Source organism: Zosterops lateralis, assembly GCF_965231275.1.
Source record: "Zosterops lateralis genome assembly, chromosome: 6".
Taxonomy (NCBI): domain Eukaryota; kingdom Metazoa; phylum Chordata; class Aves; order Passeriformes; family Zosteropidae; genus Zosterops; species Zosterops lateralis.
Genome location: NC_139761.1, coordinates 44179372 through 44195796, shown reverse-complemented (window position 1 = coordinate 44195796; position 16425 = coordinate 44179372). Strand labels below are relative to the sequence as shown.

Below are 16425 nucleotides of genomic sequence, written 5' to 3'. Positions count from 1 at the left end.
CTCCATGAAGGCTTGGATTAGTTGGTAGAAAAGCTCCTCTACACACTGTTACAAAAGTCTGTCTTGGCTCAGAGAGCTGTTGTTGCTTTGATTTTTTTAGCCTTCTGATCTTTTTATTTTTGGAGTAAAACTTTCTCACAAATTGTAAGAAAAACGGAGAGTGATGTTTAGTAAATAATACATTCCTTCCCGGGGGATGAACAAATTAATGGACTTCTAAGTTGACCACTGGGGTCAGAGAGGTGTTACTCCTGTCCCCAATCCCTGATCAAATTCCAAACCCTATTTAAACCCCAAACCAAAATAAACTTTCTCTTCTCACTTCTCAACTTAACCAATAAGTGTAATTCTTTTGTGTCCTCTAGCGACAGGTTCTCCTTGGACAGAACCTGGCTCTGTAAGGCACAATTTCTATTTCATCTAACAGGTTGGAAAACAAAACAAAACCAAAGCCTGCAAGGGTTCACCTCCCCTTAGAACAAAACTTAAATACAAAGTGGCTTGAAAAATGAAGCAGTTTCAGAGGTTTTTTAACTATTTTGAAATCAGGAAGGATTAATATCAAAAGATATATTTTCTTCTACTCCTCAATATGAGAGCCATCCATCTAGAGTGTTCCAGGGACATTTTTTCCAATTTGCCATCTTCTGTAAAATAGCAATAAATTGTTACAAAGCTGTTTGCCAAAATGCGTGGCAAGAAAAAAAAAATTAGAGGAAGGCTACTGCTTTATTTGTAATGTTCCACTAGTCAGTGGGCTTTTAGTTTTAATGTTAATTTTTAAATTATAATTTCAGAGTTAAAGAGGATGCCAATTGTTCAGGCATTACAGCATTCACGATGGAACATATACTGGCATCATAAGTGCTTACGGTAAGTTAAGAGTTCTATCTCTTTAACATTTCAAGATCCTGTATTCTGCAGTTTTATTTCCTTCTTGGAAAGCGAGCAGGATGTTTGCTAGGAAGTTGCTTTTATTGAGAAATGTTAGAACTTACTTAGCTTTTTGGATGAGCCATTTAAATGGGAATTATGTCATTTTGCCATAAGCCTATCTGGTGATACTAAACCTAGATAATCAGCTTTGATGGAGATCAAGTCTTTGCTGCAAACATAGAAAAATTCCTAGCTGGCTTATAAGCCTACTATTCACATCAGGAAAAGAGATAGACTTAACAATTATGTGAGTTAAGAAGCTTTGAATCGTACGAGACATTTTCCGATTTTTGTTCTACATAATCGGAGCTGAGCTGCAAGAGCACATCAGAAAACAGTCATCATTTCACAGGGTTATGAAGCCACCAGAGTTGTGAAGGCATTAATTTCTGTGGTGAGGGTTCATATGAGAAGACATAAGAAGGGTGCATTTAACTAATTTTCAAATCACTGAATGGGACTCTGAACATCTAGGAATCCTGTATGAAAGAACTTAACTACTACTGTAGAAATGTGATGATTTACAGATTTTAGAAAGGCTACAGAGTGGCAAATTGTAGCTGCATGAGAAAGTGAATATTGTAACTAACACAACCCCAAAGAAATGTATTTGGCAAAAAGTACCTTTCCTCATGAGTGTTCTTTTATGGTTTGCCATTATATATGCAAACCAAAAAAACATCAAATGCAAAATGTTGTTTATCCTTATGAAACATCAGTATCATGGAATGATACAATTATCACCTATTCTGACATCATCATCAGAATATCAAAGTTATTTTTTGCAAAAATTAGGTAGTTTAAATAAAGAATTAAAGGCCACAATGAATAGATGGCAACTAGATTTCAAGACTAACTGGATTGTCACATGAAATATTTTTATTACTATGTCCACAGGGAAGAAAAGCTAAGAGAATTACAGTCTGCTTTCACTTCAGGTCAGTTGCACCTCTCAGATCTTCAACACACTTCAGAGATATTTTATGCTTAAGTGAAGCAGCCTGTCCAAAGTCACTCTGGTCCAAAAATAGCATTTTCACACAAGTTCTTCCTGCAATCCACATACACTCAGAAGCTGTGGTATCACTGCAAAGTATTTGCCACTGACAAACAAGTGTCTAATAATGAAAAAAAATATCAATAAACATATTGATATATGCCAGCCAACAACCTGCAGTTACTTAGTGATAATCATTATTTCACAATAACCAAGGTCTCCCTGAGGGTTAAAGGTTGCATACTGCAGGTGCTGAGCTATGTACAAGAGGGAAGGGCAAACATGCCTAAGGTACACAAAACACTGACCTTAATTGTCATCCCCAGGAAAAGGGGGAAGTGGTGTCTGCCATCTCTGGTGTCTGCCATCTCCTCTACCTCTGCCTCTGGTTCTCTTGGATCCACCTTGGACTTGATTCACTGTTTTTGGCAGTGGCTTTGTAGGAAATAATTAAAATATTATTTCCCCCCACTCCCACAATATTTTTATCTTAGGTTGAAGAGTTAATTCCCCTTATGGAAGCTCAAAAAAAGTGGCAGAGATGATGGAAGGGGAAGTGGTGGGAATGCATGGCCCCTAGCAGAAAACAAGGTCAGCTGGCACTTAGCCTGTCTCAGTTCACCCTCAGGACTGAGGTCTCAACAATTAGAAAGTTGGTCACTCCAGGCTTACACTGATGCCACCAGGAGGCTATTCCAGATTTTGAAAGAAGACACTAAGTGTCATAATTATGTGAGACTGTATTTTAATGAGCAGTTTGATTAAATCTACCTTGGGGGGAGGGGGGCATGCAGAGGTCATAAAAAGCTGTTATTCAAAGTGAAGGAATTTAAAGAAGTAAGACCCAGAGCAGTCCTTCAATAACGATGACAAAACACATGCTATAAAATCTCATTATAATGACAATTAGGAAAATTCAAAAATACATATGCTACAGGCTTAATTAAAAAAACAAACCCATAAACATGAACATGGTATGAAGGAATCAACAGTCGAAACAACGCTTTAAACTGTATTTTCTTTTAATCAAGGGGTTGTCCTCACTTTTTTTTCCAAAGAATAAAAGCTACAATAACTTTCAGAAATGGAGGTTTATTTCAAGTTAAATGATGTAGCATTAGAGCAGGATCAACAAATGTAGGTTGTTGAAATATGAATTTTTAAGGCACAAAACCAAAATGTGACATCATATCTCCAAAGTTTTTCAAAGTATTTTTGCATCTGAATTTTCATTCCTCCTACTGTGGCATTCAACAGGACTTGTAAATTGCAATGATTGTTCAGCAGTTGGAGTTTTTTAGACTCCCCTTTTCTTCTTGAGTGCATTTAACAGTCAAAGCTCCTGCTGACACTTGTCAATCAGCTGAGGATCAGCTCCCCCTTCTGGCTTCAAAGTGTGGAGTGACAGCAGGAACTCCCATCATCATGGAAGAAACCTGTACAGGAGAAACAAAGCAAAAATACTCTAAAACTTGTCACAATAAATAGGCAAAGGAATATAATATATTATACTACAGTAGCCCAGCTTATTCAACTGCAGGGGCTGAAGAGTAATTTTAGAGTGGCTCTCATGGGCTATGAGGTAGCTCTGTGCAGGTGTAGCAGCCAGTGTGTTCTCATCACTGTAGGCAGTGGCAGCACCCTAAACACCTGCTAAGGCAGAGGCCAACTGACAGCAAACCTCCTGTCCCACTGCTTCCTCCTCCAGGGTGGGCATAAAGGCTGAGGAGCCAAGTCTCTGTCTCCTCTGGGCTCATGTTGCCTGAGCAAGCATTTGTCATTAGTCTATCCTGTTTAACTACACCACTGATTTGGTCAAGAAATTCTTTTACAATCTCAATACTGGTACCTTTAAACTTGTATTTTCCAACTCTGAAATGTTATGCTACCACTGTGTTTTGCCTGTACGTTAAAAGCTGCACATTACTTATGTGAGAACTCTTTCAGGCATCCTTCATGTAAAGCACACCTTGACCATGTTATTTATGGGCTTTAACTTCAAAAACTTCTTATGAAAACTTCCAAAACTGGTCATTGCTACAGCAGAAAACAAAGTCAATGTGATTTCCTGCATGAGGTAAACAGATGACACTAATCAGTGAAACTCAAACCAGTCAAGTCTGCTTAAGGAAAAAACCAAACCCCCTAAAACCCCCAACCAACCCACCATGTAAGTAGTATCACTGAGATGGTCTGAAATCAAACCTGATCCTGTAAGCAGAACAAATGTGGTGTTCAGACATCTCTGTACAGATCAGCTCACTAGGCTCTGGCCTTTTTAGTTCATTGGCTTTTCTGGAAATGCTTGATACTATTTTGTTTTAAAAAGAAATCACACTCCATGCTGTACATTGGTACTAAATATGCAACAGACATATGTAGCTATTTATACATATATTTTTTTGTTGCATTGTGTGGAAAAGGAGCACTACTTCAGGCATATTACAACTGCAGTGGTAATGCAGCAGACTAGGGGAAGATGAGCAATCCTGAAGTTTCCTTAGTGGGAAAGCAGACTGAAGTGATGGTGTCATCTGTAGTCTCTCCCTCCAAACAGATCATCCTTACAGATAAATTCACACCTGAATATAAAGGTTGTTGACATTTACAAGATCCCATTTTCTCCTGATGGATGTTTTGAAGGATCTAGCCCATGCTGCTTCATCTGCACTGCGATATCAAACAAGTAGTCATAACATTCACACCTAAAATAAATAGGGAAAAAATGCAATGTAAGTAAAGCTCAAGTCTTACCATGTTTTATGAAAATTAGTATTTTCCTTCCTTAAGATTTTATCACCAATGTGACAGTCTGACTGGACAGCTCTATTATTGTTTATTTCCAATGCTGTGGAATGGGAAGTGCCATTTTGCCATTATTACATAATACTGATTTGCTGCATTTCCATCAGCAGATGAGTTAAATTCCAAAAATGGGACTAGAGAGGACTACACCAACAGTATTGGCAGGTGTCATATAAAAGCAGAGACTGCCTGCATGTTTCATATGAGGAGGGACTTGTTGACTTGTCTGAAAGGAAAATGTTAGCAACCTTATCAGCCAGCATTGATATGAAAGGAAAACCAAGCAATGGAATCATGGATGAATCCATCCCCCAAAGCTTCCTATACATGCAGTGAGGCCATAATATTCTGAATCATTGTCCATGGGCTGGAAATATACACAGCATTAAGCTCATTAATATCTTGAGGCAAGAGATAGCATATTCCTGAATTGTACTCACATAGTTTTGGCTTTTTCCCATGTCTCTCCCCATACATAAACACCGTGACGTCTGACCAAGACAGCACAAGAGTCTGGGTATTTTTCCATTGCACGTGCCATTCTCTCCTTGAGATCTTTCTCTTCTGGTGTATTCTCAATAATAGGAACCACCAGGGTATCATCATATCTATTAAAAAAGGCATGTTAACATATTTAGAAAACCCTTGTGCTTGGATGTATGAAGCTTTTCCCTAGGAAAGAGATTATCCTCTTACTGTGTAAAATGTTAAAGTCCCAGTGCTAGATTTTATGCTCTTCTCCTGTGAGTCATGCTGTAGCATAGGAATTCTCAGGAACATCTCCTGCTCCTGAACACATATTACACTGTCAATACCTGAGCTACACTTGAGGCACAAAAAGAAAACACTTTAATCTATTAGGTGAATCTGTTTATTCCCATATCACTTTGTAGTCGGGTCCCTTTACAACTTTTTCAAACTTTTCATCCTGTACTGGCATCATCTGCAAGCTTTACCTCAGATTAAATTATTTAAAAGAATCATATCATGAAGAAGGAAATGAAGCTATTTGCTGGAGAGCACAAAAAATTAATTTAGGTAGTCCAGAAAGCCCCTGGAAGACTGTCCTGCTAAGGCATATAAATAGAATGTAGAGTCAACACATGAAAAATAAATTGTCTGTGATGGAGTCATTGGTGGGCTACAAGTGATCTTAAGAGAGCCTGAGAATCCCAGCTCCAAAGACAAGATGATGCACGTTACTCAGTGGAACTTGCCTAAGAGTTTCTTCTGAAGGAGGACTGGGATATTTGGCATTGTTTGAACCTTAATTAACACTAGCAGAAACTTGTTTAAATAGTTTTAATAAGTCCCCAGTTCAGGTTCAGATTTATCATTGAGATCACATAGATATTTCACAAATGGATGCTAGTAGTACTTTCTTTTGTAAAACGCAGAAAGAAAGCAATGATAAAAAATCCCAACACTAATAGCTTGTATTTTAAATCAAATATTCAGAAGATAAAGTCTCATCCCTTACAGTTCTCAATGCTGATGCTTTCTCAAGGAAGGCTATAAAAAAAATAGTGAATGAACAAAGCGAGGTGGTATTTGAAGCTTTACTTTGACTCTTATAAATTCTGATCACTAAAATTACACTTGGAGTGTTTGTTACTAATGAGGCCAAATGAGTTAATGGATTGGCTTCCTAGGTTCTGCTTTCTGCTTGAGCATGGAAGCTGCTATAAATACCATAACTGATTCCTAACCAGGACCATAAGCTTTCTATCAAGAACTAATACCTAAAAAATGTCCAGAAAACTCTGAATGAGTTAAATACACAGGATTTCTTTTTGATTGAAATATAAGCAGCTCATATTTAGGCAAACCTTGATGTTAAATACCTTGTGACAATCTGACTTTCAAAGCTGTTTACTACTGATCTAATTTTCCTTCTATGGTAATCAAAGGTAAACCTAGTCTGGGATCACTGAAGTCATATTTAGGCCAACATACACTTCTGATTATTCTATCTGTAGCATTTTCCTGGACAGCTTCCAGAAAGGATTTATGTGACTAGAAACAACATGCAATCCCCTTTTTTGAGAAGTCCCATTTTGTATTTTGAACCCAAGGTCTCATTTTTGTTTTGAATTCAACAGGGAGATGTGTGTGAGGGAAGTCAGTGGAATCACTCTAGGATGGATGAATACGTGCTTATGAGCCATATAACCTGGAGCTTTGATTTCTTGAGTTTTTCTGGTAAATTAATAAAATGACACAGGAAAACTCGGAGGTATGGAACCCCATAAATACAGTGTTTCCTGACTAGGGTTTAGGAGTGGTTGAGAGTTCAAAACGCATATTAAAAGAATTGTTGTGGATTTTATAAAAGCCAGTGTTGTTAGACAATTCAATACAAGGGCTTGTAGTTTACCACATTAAAAATGCACATGCTAATGGTGACAAGAAAGTAAAACTGGCAAGTCAACCAAAATGGAATAAAATATGCCTGGGCGTAAAATCACATATGGTTTGCTCCCTTGCCAAAGGGCAATAGTTAGATACAAAAATTAACATCAAAAAGTAGAAAGAATTTAGCATTTCAATTTCTCATCTCCTTGTCACATGTTATATAAATGTTGTTTGCAGATCCCAATTCAACACTCTGTGGGTGGAGATCTCAAAACAAGCCATCACACATAATTTGGAATAACTCAGCACTTACCTCAGAGCTCATCCTTGAAAAGTAATAACATTATCTTTAATGAGCTGTTTATTCTGAATTTTCTTTCAAACTCTGTCAAGTAAATCTGAAATCCTCTACTCTCTTAACATGCCCTAAACTAGCACAGGCAGTGATATGTGAAGTCCACCCAAATGTAGTTTGCATATGCTATCAATCCAGCCTGGTGTTGGCTGGCTCCAGTTTCAGCTGAATGTTGTACAGATGTGGTAACATCCCAGGATGTAGCTCTTTATTTGGCTCCTTCCTGTAGCTCAACAGACCACAGCAGCCTTGGCATTACAAGATTTTATCTCAGATCTCTTCCACAGGCTTCAGATCCTACAGAAAGTCAGTGGTGACTCATTCATTCCAGAGGTCTTTCCACTTCTTATTCCTAATACTTCATATTACACATGTTCAAGTATATAACTCAAATGACTTGTACTTATATTGCTGAAAGCAAATTATCAAATGTCATGCCTCTTTTCCTTTTTCTCTTATAGAGAAGTACCTGTAATAGCCTCCTGAAGTACACTTCTGGATTCCTTTTATCATCTCCTGATGGGTGATAGAGAACTCACTCCCTGGGTAAAGAAGGGTAGCCATAACAGCTGCCTTGGAATGTGTATGGATCACTGCACCTGCCCCTAAGAACACAAAAATAAAATTTAGAATTAATTTTAAAATGTGTCTATTAAGAAAATTTTATTCATATATTTGATTTATTTCCTTTGATTAGGCATCTTAGCAAATGGTGATCTGCTGTATGACAGGAAAAAATACACAGCAAGCTAAATGAAGGTGTGAGGTAATTACTCACATATAAGGGATAATTATGGATTGTCTTAGGACACTTGTGTTAACTTTTAGTTAATGACAAATTCCAGGAGAGACACTACTTCAAATTTGAGCAGAAACATTACTTGTACATTTCTTTATTTTTTGCAATGTCTGAGACACTGTTGATTTTATCAGAGTTCTGAGGTTATAAAGAATTCTCAATTTGTGAAATGAAAGCTTAAAGCCTTTTATTTTCTTCTTATGTTTTCTTCAATTATCTGCTGATTCTCTGAAAAAACAGTCATCATTATCTTATTGTGTCATGATGGAAAGATAGGTAAACAATAATTATAATCTACTTATAAAAATGCAATGCTGCTATTTCTTGAGTACACATGTAAGCTGCTTGTGCAGGAAGAGACTCCCTAAATCCTTTCTAAAATAACAGATGTAAATTTTACACAACATCAAAAGCTCTCTACTACTGTCTATGTGCAAAAAAAAAAGTTTCATACTGTTTTCACCTATCCATAATTTATAACTGTTAATCTAAGACAAGGGATGCAAAAAGATTTAAACTGTAATAGCTGAATTGGCAAAACCACTGATATAAAACTGCGGTAATCTCGGGGTTCCCGTGTAACCTACCAATACTCTGCACTAAAAATCAGTGCTGAAAACATGATCACAGGCATAGCCACAACAAATTGCAAGTGATACTGACAGGGTGTTACTATGGATTATATACCATTGTATATATACCCTTGCAAATCTATTTATTTTTTAGTTTCATGTTTATTTCACTGTAACTTCTATGTAAAAGGAATATGGTACGGAATAGCAATTTTGTGGATGTACATTTACAGTGTTTCAGTCGCTGCTGGACTGCAAACATTGCTACATACCTCTCATAGTGTAAGCATTCATAAAAAGAGGTGTGCACTGGCTTTTCTTTAGTTTCTTGTGCAGTGGAGGACCGCTGATGTCCCGTTCATTTATGTCACAAACAAACATATCTTCTGGCTGTAAGAACAAAGAAATTATTTTGCTCTGTGATAGTTTTGTTTGATATTTGACCTCAAATAGTTTAATTTGATATTTGACCTCAAATAGTTTTGTTTTTCCTTCCAGAGAAACAAATATATACAAACCATGTATTTAATACAGAATGTAATTTTAACTCTGTAAAAGTGCTGTAATGCTCCACATTTATTCCCACTTCTAATAGTACTTACCGACATCGTGTAAGGGAAATTAATATTAGGTGTTCTTTTTCCTCAGACTGATGCCATGCAAATATTTGTAAAATTACAATTTTATCAGAAAGGAGACAGTGTAGCTCAGTAATAACAATAGATCAAAAGGAAAAGTAGTAACAGATTCAAAATAAGAAATGTAGATGTACTTTTCCTTCCCTACTTAAAAGAACTAACAAACAGTGTGAGTTAAACTTAAAAATAATACATTTAACTTGTAGAACTATTTCTTTTTAAACTTTGCCTTTAGTAGCTTTACATGAATATTACCTTTGCATCAATTAGCTATTCATAATAGTACAAAGAATTGTTCGGGACAGTAATAAAATTTTAATGTGATTTTAAAAATCAGCAGAAAATACAATTGCAGGAGATTTCCTCTCTGACTGTGCTTAATCTTCTTGTTACTGCGAGTACAGACCAGACAATCACGGTTATCTTACACACCTTTGCCTGCCTTACTTGTCCACATCCACAGCAAACACTGCTGTGGGACCCCAAGTTTCTATCAGTGAAGAAATTCCTTTCACTCCTCACTGTATTTATCCTCAGATTTACGAGATGACAAATCCTTTCCATGTCTTACTCTGCTCTGGGGGAATTCCTGCTGTCATAAAATAGGTATTGTTTACCGTTCTCCCCTCCTCTTACATTTTGGGGTTTTTTGGAAAGCAGACAGATAGACAAGGTCACCTTTTCAAGGGGAGAGCTCAGTTATTTACTGAGAATATCAAGACAAATATTTGCAATTGCCCAAATGAAAACACACAGCGATGAGGTGTTAATGCCTATTTACGTGGATAACTTGAAACTGTAGCCAGACAGGTACAGCCAACCAAGCCTGACAAAGAATAAAAACAGACTGGAGTAATGCTCCACTCTCACACTGCTTTGTCTTAATTTAAAGCAAGGGGAACATCAAGACTAATCTACACTGGCCACTGGAACACATACTGGCTTGCTATGATAGTGGAGTACTGGGAGAAATCATCAGTTGTTTCAGTAAAGTATAACAAGTTTGTAACTTCACATAAGGAAAAATAAATCTCTAAAGAAAGGCACTTCCATCCATATCAAGATGAGCTCTGAGGTATAATTATAAATACACACCTGTATTCTTTCCTTCTGGACCCCTGAAGGAGCGATGTAGATTTCATCCCTAGGAAAAGTTGCAGATAAGAAAAGTCAGTAAACACAGTTGAGCAATGACTGTTCCACTGTACAGGCATTCAGGCTCTTGAGCCACCAAAAAGGAAACAGCAAATCTAGACCCTCACAATTTAAAAACTTTGTTGCTCTTTCCATACATTGACAGGTAGATAGTTTTCAAAATAGAACTAAATTGTACAAGGCCAAATAAAATTTCTAACTTGCAGGGATACAAAACCCTGCTTTCAACTTGGCAGAAATCTGAAATGCACATAAAAAGTGCAGCCTTATTTCTCCAACAAAGAAAAAGTCTCTCCCTGCAGTAACTCAACCTCAACTTTCTAGAATTCAAAATAAAAATTAAATGGGAAATTGCAAGCAGATATTGATCTGTGACAAGGCAGGTGACAAAACCACTGCATAAAAATCCATGAACTATCTATAAACAGTAATAATTATCTGCAACATTCAACATTGTAAAACTTTCTTTTTTAACTGCGCAGGTTAGGTTTCTAGTGCAGTTCCATGTTTATTTGTATTGATAAAGAGATAGCAATAATTCAGTGCAATTAAATGACTGAAATTTAAGTAGAAGTGAGTCACTTCTTGCAAAGACTACATGAACAAAAAACTGTAAAAACTGTTTGAAACTAAAATGATTTCAAGATGGTACTGCATTATTTTCATTATTAGCACAACCCCCCCCAACTAGATTCTCTCTCTGAATTGCAATCACTATTTGGCTTCAGCAGTCACACACTAAATTCAGGAGCACAGAGACATCTAGTGATTAGTCAAGTTACAGATACATCTCCTATGGAGCATGGGTGTTTGTATTTCTGGACAAGAGTACTGGAGCTATGGAAGGGTCTGGAGCACAAGTCCTGTGAGGAGCACCTGAGGGAGCTGGGGGTATTTAGCCTGGAGAAAAGGAGGCTCAGGAAGACCTCATTGTTGTCTACAACTGCCTGAAAGGAGGGTGTAGCAAGGCGAGGTTGGTGTCTTCTCCCAGGTAACCAGTGACAGGACAAGAGTGAATTTGCATCAGGGGACATTTAAATTGGATATCAGGAAAAATGCCTTCACTGAAAGAGTTACCAAGAATTGGAATGGACTGCCCAGGAAAGCAGTTGGCTCACGATCTCTGGAAGTTTTAAAAAGACATTTAGGCATGCTGCTTAGGAACGTGGTTTAGTGGAGAACTTGGCAGTGGTAGGTTTACAGTTGGACACTCCATGATATTAAGGATTTTTACCACCCTAAATAATTCTGTGATTTTAATTCTTCCAAAAATAAAACTCTTAAGATGATGTACTACTCACAGCGTTAAAATGTCTGTGAAGCACAGAAAAGTGTGGCTTTAGCGTATTTGTAATTTATGATATTCCTGAATTAACACTGCCAGCATTGCATTAATTTAGTCTTGATTAATTTGCATGAGCAAGAAGAGAAATCAAGTGGTAAATCCCATTACTTATGACAGACACACAATTTTTCTCAAACCAGATTTTCTTATTTTTTAGTACTTAACCAGAAAGAGAAAGTTTGATGACAAAATAGTCTTCAAATACAAGATACCTCACAAAGAATTCTACATCCATTTTTAATATGCTATGCCAAGTCCAAATTGGTTTTTTTTCTTGATAGTTGATATGAACTGCACAGTGAGTAGGGCTGATTAAGATCAGCTGGTAAAAACAGTTGTTATATTTAAATCAAATTTCAACTGTTCTTTTACATTTTCCTTTCTAATGATGCCAAGTAAACAAGCTATAAAACTACTAAAGAAAACTATGTTACTATGTAAGTGCATTCTCTGATAATGCCACTTGTCTTGCCACAACCAACAAGAGTTGCACTGGAATGATAAAGACAATTAGGCTACATTTAGCTACTTATGACAAATTAGTGCTAGAAAGATCTTCCTGCAGAAACTTTAAAATCAAGAATTTACCCTGTTTTTATTCATCTCATTATTATTACTGCTGTTGCTTCACTTGCAAAATCAAGTAAGGAGGTGAAATGATCTGCACAAAGTTCAAACAGCACAAGTAGGAGCATTTAGGGTCTTTTATTCATATATATATTTATAATACATATTTGATTAGCAATGGCTGTTAGTGCATGCATGCAAGTGTATACCAGAAAAATGACAGGTCAGATACTCTGAAGATCATGTCACAACCTTGTGACTGGGTACAGAACTGCAGGCACCATGCAAGGCTTTTTGCAGAATGAGGACTTATCTTTTTTTCAGTGGCCACTGAGAGGAGCTCTGTTTCCACTAAAAGGATTGGGGATTATGAATAGGCAGGAGACAAGAAAATTAAAACAAAAAGTGGCGCTTCTTTGTAGGAGATAGAGACAAAAAATTGTTGCTGTTACCTACTGTGCTTTAATTACATGTGAAGTATTTGTCTCCTTAGAAATCACCTCAGCGGAACAGTTAATTTCTGTCTTAGAGGAAATATCTGGCCTGCAAAATGTCCAGGGTGAGACTGATCTTATTTAACCACAGGCATTTGAAAGCTGCATGCCTGATGTAACCCACTCTAAATTCCATAGTCAGTGAAATGAAAAAGGGGTAACAATTGTTCTTTAAAGACAATGCATCTACCTTAAACAAAGGTAGGAAAAGGATGGGATAAGGTCACGCTCTGAAGTTGTCTCTTTCCTTTGAAGGGTCTACAATGATTAATTCAGACTATTCACCTTCTTCCTGTATGGTTAAATTTGGCACATTGTTCATTTCCCCCTCTAACTTATTGCTCACTCTTGACCTGCAAACATTTCTCACAGAACCGAAATGCCCCCACCAACTACTAAACACAGCCAGCCTCTCTCATGAGCACATTATTTCTCTTTCATCATTACTTACCCATGTTTCAAGCTGATTCCTCCACCAGTTCCTGTTACCCAGCCTAAACCATAAAACAGTCTGCAAAGCTCTGGGATAAGATTCCTTGGATGTAACCCATCCTAAAAAGAAGTTAAATAAATAAATAAAAAGCCATTAGAAGCACCTCAAACCTAAGAATTCAAGCTCTCAAACTGAGCTGAAAGGAATTAGTACTTTCATACTGCAGCAAAATGGCCTAATTTGTGCCAATGAACTTTAATTACAAAATAATTGCATGTTTACACAATGCCCTTTATGCTCTGCCAGGGCCATCGCAAACAAACAAAACCTCCAAATAAGGTGTCTGACTCTCCTTTACAGGAAAGGTCTCATCTAAAATTTATTTGAGCGCACTGGCCTGTAGATATCACACCAGCAGGATTATGTAATGGACTATTGCACAAAAAAAAGGAAAAATAAATGCAACTAACATTATCTATTTTTAAAAGCTTGACTAATAGTTTTCCTATTAAATCAGTTTTTCTGTAAGTTTATTTTCTTGATTTACAAATTTATGAGTCACTACATATTTTTTACAGCACTCAAAAGCACCACAGAAAATACATGCAAATTATTTTATGAACTTTACATTCCTACACAAAGTTATTTTCCAGGCTGTTTAGTCAGAAGGCAAATTGCATTATTTTACTATTTCTTTAGAAGGAAAAAAAAAACTTGTATTTTTTCCATATTCCATTATTACATTAATATCCATATCTATATATTAACCAGAGATAAGATTTCTACCTGCATTACCACAGTAAAACAAATGCTTTTATGGTGTGCCTTTTTTATAGGATTCACTTTTTTTTATTACAGTAACTAGAAACTTTAAAAGTTTTTCTTAAATGACAAATTATTAGCTGCTTTACTGCTCACATTGATCATTAAGCCCATCAAATAACATTTCCAAGAAAAATATTTTGTTTATCAGCAATAATCCATATTAGGGGGGAGTATTTTGTCAATACCAAAGGAATAGAGAGAACCAAAGCAAAAGCAGCACACAGCAAAAATGGCAGGCAGGTGGTTATTGGTGCCAATACCTTTGCTGCTGAAATGTTTAGAAAGAAGTGCTTCCAGGTGGTGTTGGACTTGCAGAACTAAGGGTGGGGAGGCAGCATGGAATAGGAACATGAGGCAGTGGTGCTGAGACAGGGACTGGGAAGGTGAACTACTGGAGATGGCAACCTGGGGCAGGTTTGACAATGTTTGGAATCTCCTACTCTAACCTCATCTTTACAACCTCCAGTGACAGTGAGCCACAAGATTTGTTCTCTCTTACCAAAGATCATGGACATGCAGAAGATGCTCTTCCCTTTCACATCTGTGACAATGTTTTATGTTTAATGACAACTCAATCTGCTACTCTTTTTTTCTGCTTGGTTTAGTTTATGATGAACTAGATTCTTTCCCTCTTCCCTGACAGGCCCCATCATCCAGGCTGCTGATACCTCTCATCTCCCTGCTGTCAGTTCATGCTGGTTTTGAAGCATGGGCTGGTTTCTCCACCAGTGTCACATACAAACTGGAAAGGTGTTCTGAGCCATATGCTCAATGTTTATTGTGTTTGGAAGCAGAGCACTGCCAGCTCATGCTCTGGCTGTGATGATACTGAAAATCCCAAAGACCAATTCAAAAAAGCAAAAGAAAACCAAATCACAAAACAAACCCAAACAACCCCAGTTAACATGAAAAGAGCCATGAGTCCTGTAGATGCAGCTGGACTGACAGCTGGCAACATTCTGAAAACTGTACTAAATTTTGTAACATGTTTATATAGGAGTGTGAAAAACAAGGTTCACTTTTTTGGTAAGTTTTAAGAAATAGGTTTAATAAAAAAATTAGGACAATTAGGAGATAGGAAAAAAGCAAAGTGTGGCTGGCTGGGTGATTTGGCATTCAGCTACATCCACACCCTGCTATATTAGAGACATTCTTTAAATACTCTTTTTATTGTATCAATTTGTTGAATACTCATATTTTTCTATAAACTATTTTCTGTATTTTAGGAATTGTTTTGTATGGTCTCTCTTTGGGTCTGCCTTTTTAGAGCATGTGTGTTTTGGCTGTGTTTTTACTATCACCTCCAGCTTGGGCCTTGGTCCATAATTTCTTCAGATGGCAGATGCTGATAGTTGGTATATCAATAGGAGGGTCTTCTTTACATGTTCACTGGATGTTATCCCGACCAAACAGACAGTTTAAGCAGACTGTATCAACTACTACTGCTACGTTTAACTCTTTTTACTAAAAGCAGAAATAAAATACTTATATCCTCACCACAACGTTATTAATCATATAGCACACATCCTGAGAAAAGCCATACTTGATAATATAAATTTATAACAGGAGCACAAAATAGGGTTGGAAGAGACTTTTGGAGACAATCCCGTGCAATCCCCCCACCAAGGCAGGGTCACCTAGGGCAGGTGACACAGGAAACCCTCCAGCTGCGTTTCAATGTTCCCAGAGAGGGAGACTCCACGGCTCCCTTGGCCGGCCTACCCCAGTGCTCTGCCAGCCTCAACCTAGAGAAGTTCATCCCCGTGTTGAGGTGGTTTAGCTTATGAACGTTGCTCCTGGAATGCTGGACACGGAACCCGTCTGGATCCTGCCGGCTGGATTTGCTCCCGGCCGCCAAGGCACACTGCCAGCTCATAGTCAACTTGCCATCCACCAATACTCCCAGGACCTCCCTGCTAATGACCCCCTGCGAAGCTGCTGGCCAGCTGCCCAGGCTCAAGAGCGGGCTCATGCCCGCGGTGTCGGGGAGCGCTGGGAGCGGAGGCACGGCCCCGCCGCCCCCGGCCCGCGTTACCTGCGCCGCGTCCCCGCCGGCGGCCGCCATGGCGCGGGCAGCGCGGGGTCCTTGCTCGGGGCCTTCTTTGGGGGCCTGCACGGGCGCCTGCGGAGCGCTGGGCATCCCCCGGCC

General features: G+C 37.9%; 1 protein-coding gene and 1 long non-coding RNA gene across 2 annotated transcripts in view; one reads left to right on the top strand and one right to left on the bottom strand.

Annotated features, from left to right (window-relative positions):
* LOC310910600 overlaps positions 1-8010 on the top strand; it is a 21887-nt gene extending 13877 nt beyond the window's left edge. Inside the window, exons 2-3 of the long non-coding RNA XR_014590382.1 lie at positions 798-873; positions 7910-8010. This is a non-coding gene — a long non-coding RNA (uncharacterized lncRNA). The remainder of the gene's footprint in view (positions 1-797; positions 874-7909) is intronic.
* On the bottom strand, positions 2699-16425 carry APIP (APAF1 interacting protein). Its single transcript, XM_083863443.1, has 8 exons — positions 16312-16425; positions 13470-13570; positions 10553-10601; positions 9092-9209; positions 7918-8053; positions 5179-5346; positions 4516-4638; positions 2699-3369 (listed from the first exon to the last, which is right to left on the bottom strand). Exons 1-7 carry the CDS (start codon positions 16414-16416, stop codon positions 4539-4541), a joined length of 777 nt encoding a protein of 258 aa, XP_083719569.1. The 5' UTR covers positions 16417-16425; the 3' UTR covers positions 2699-3369; positions 4516-4538.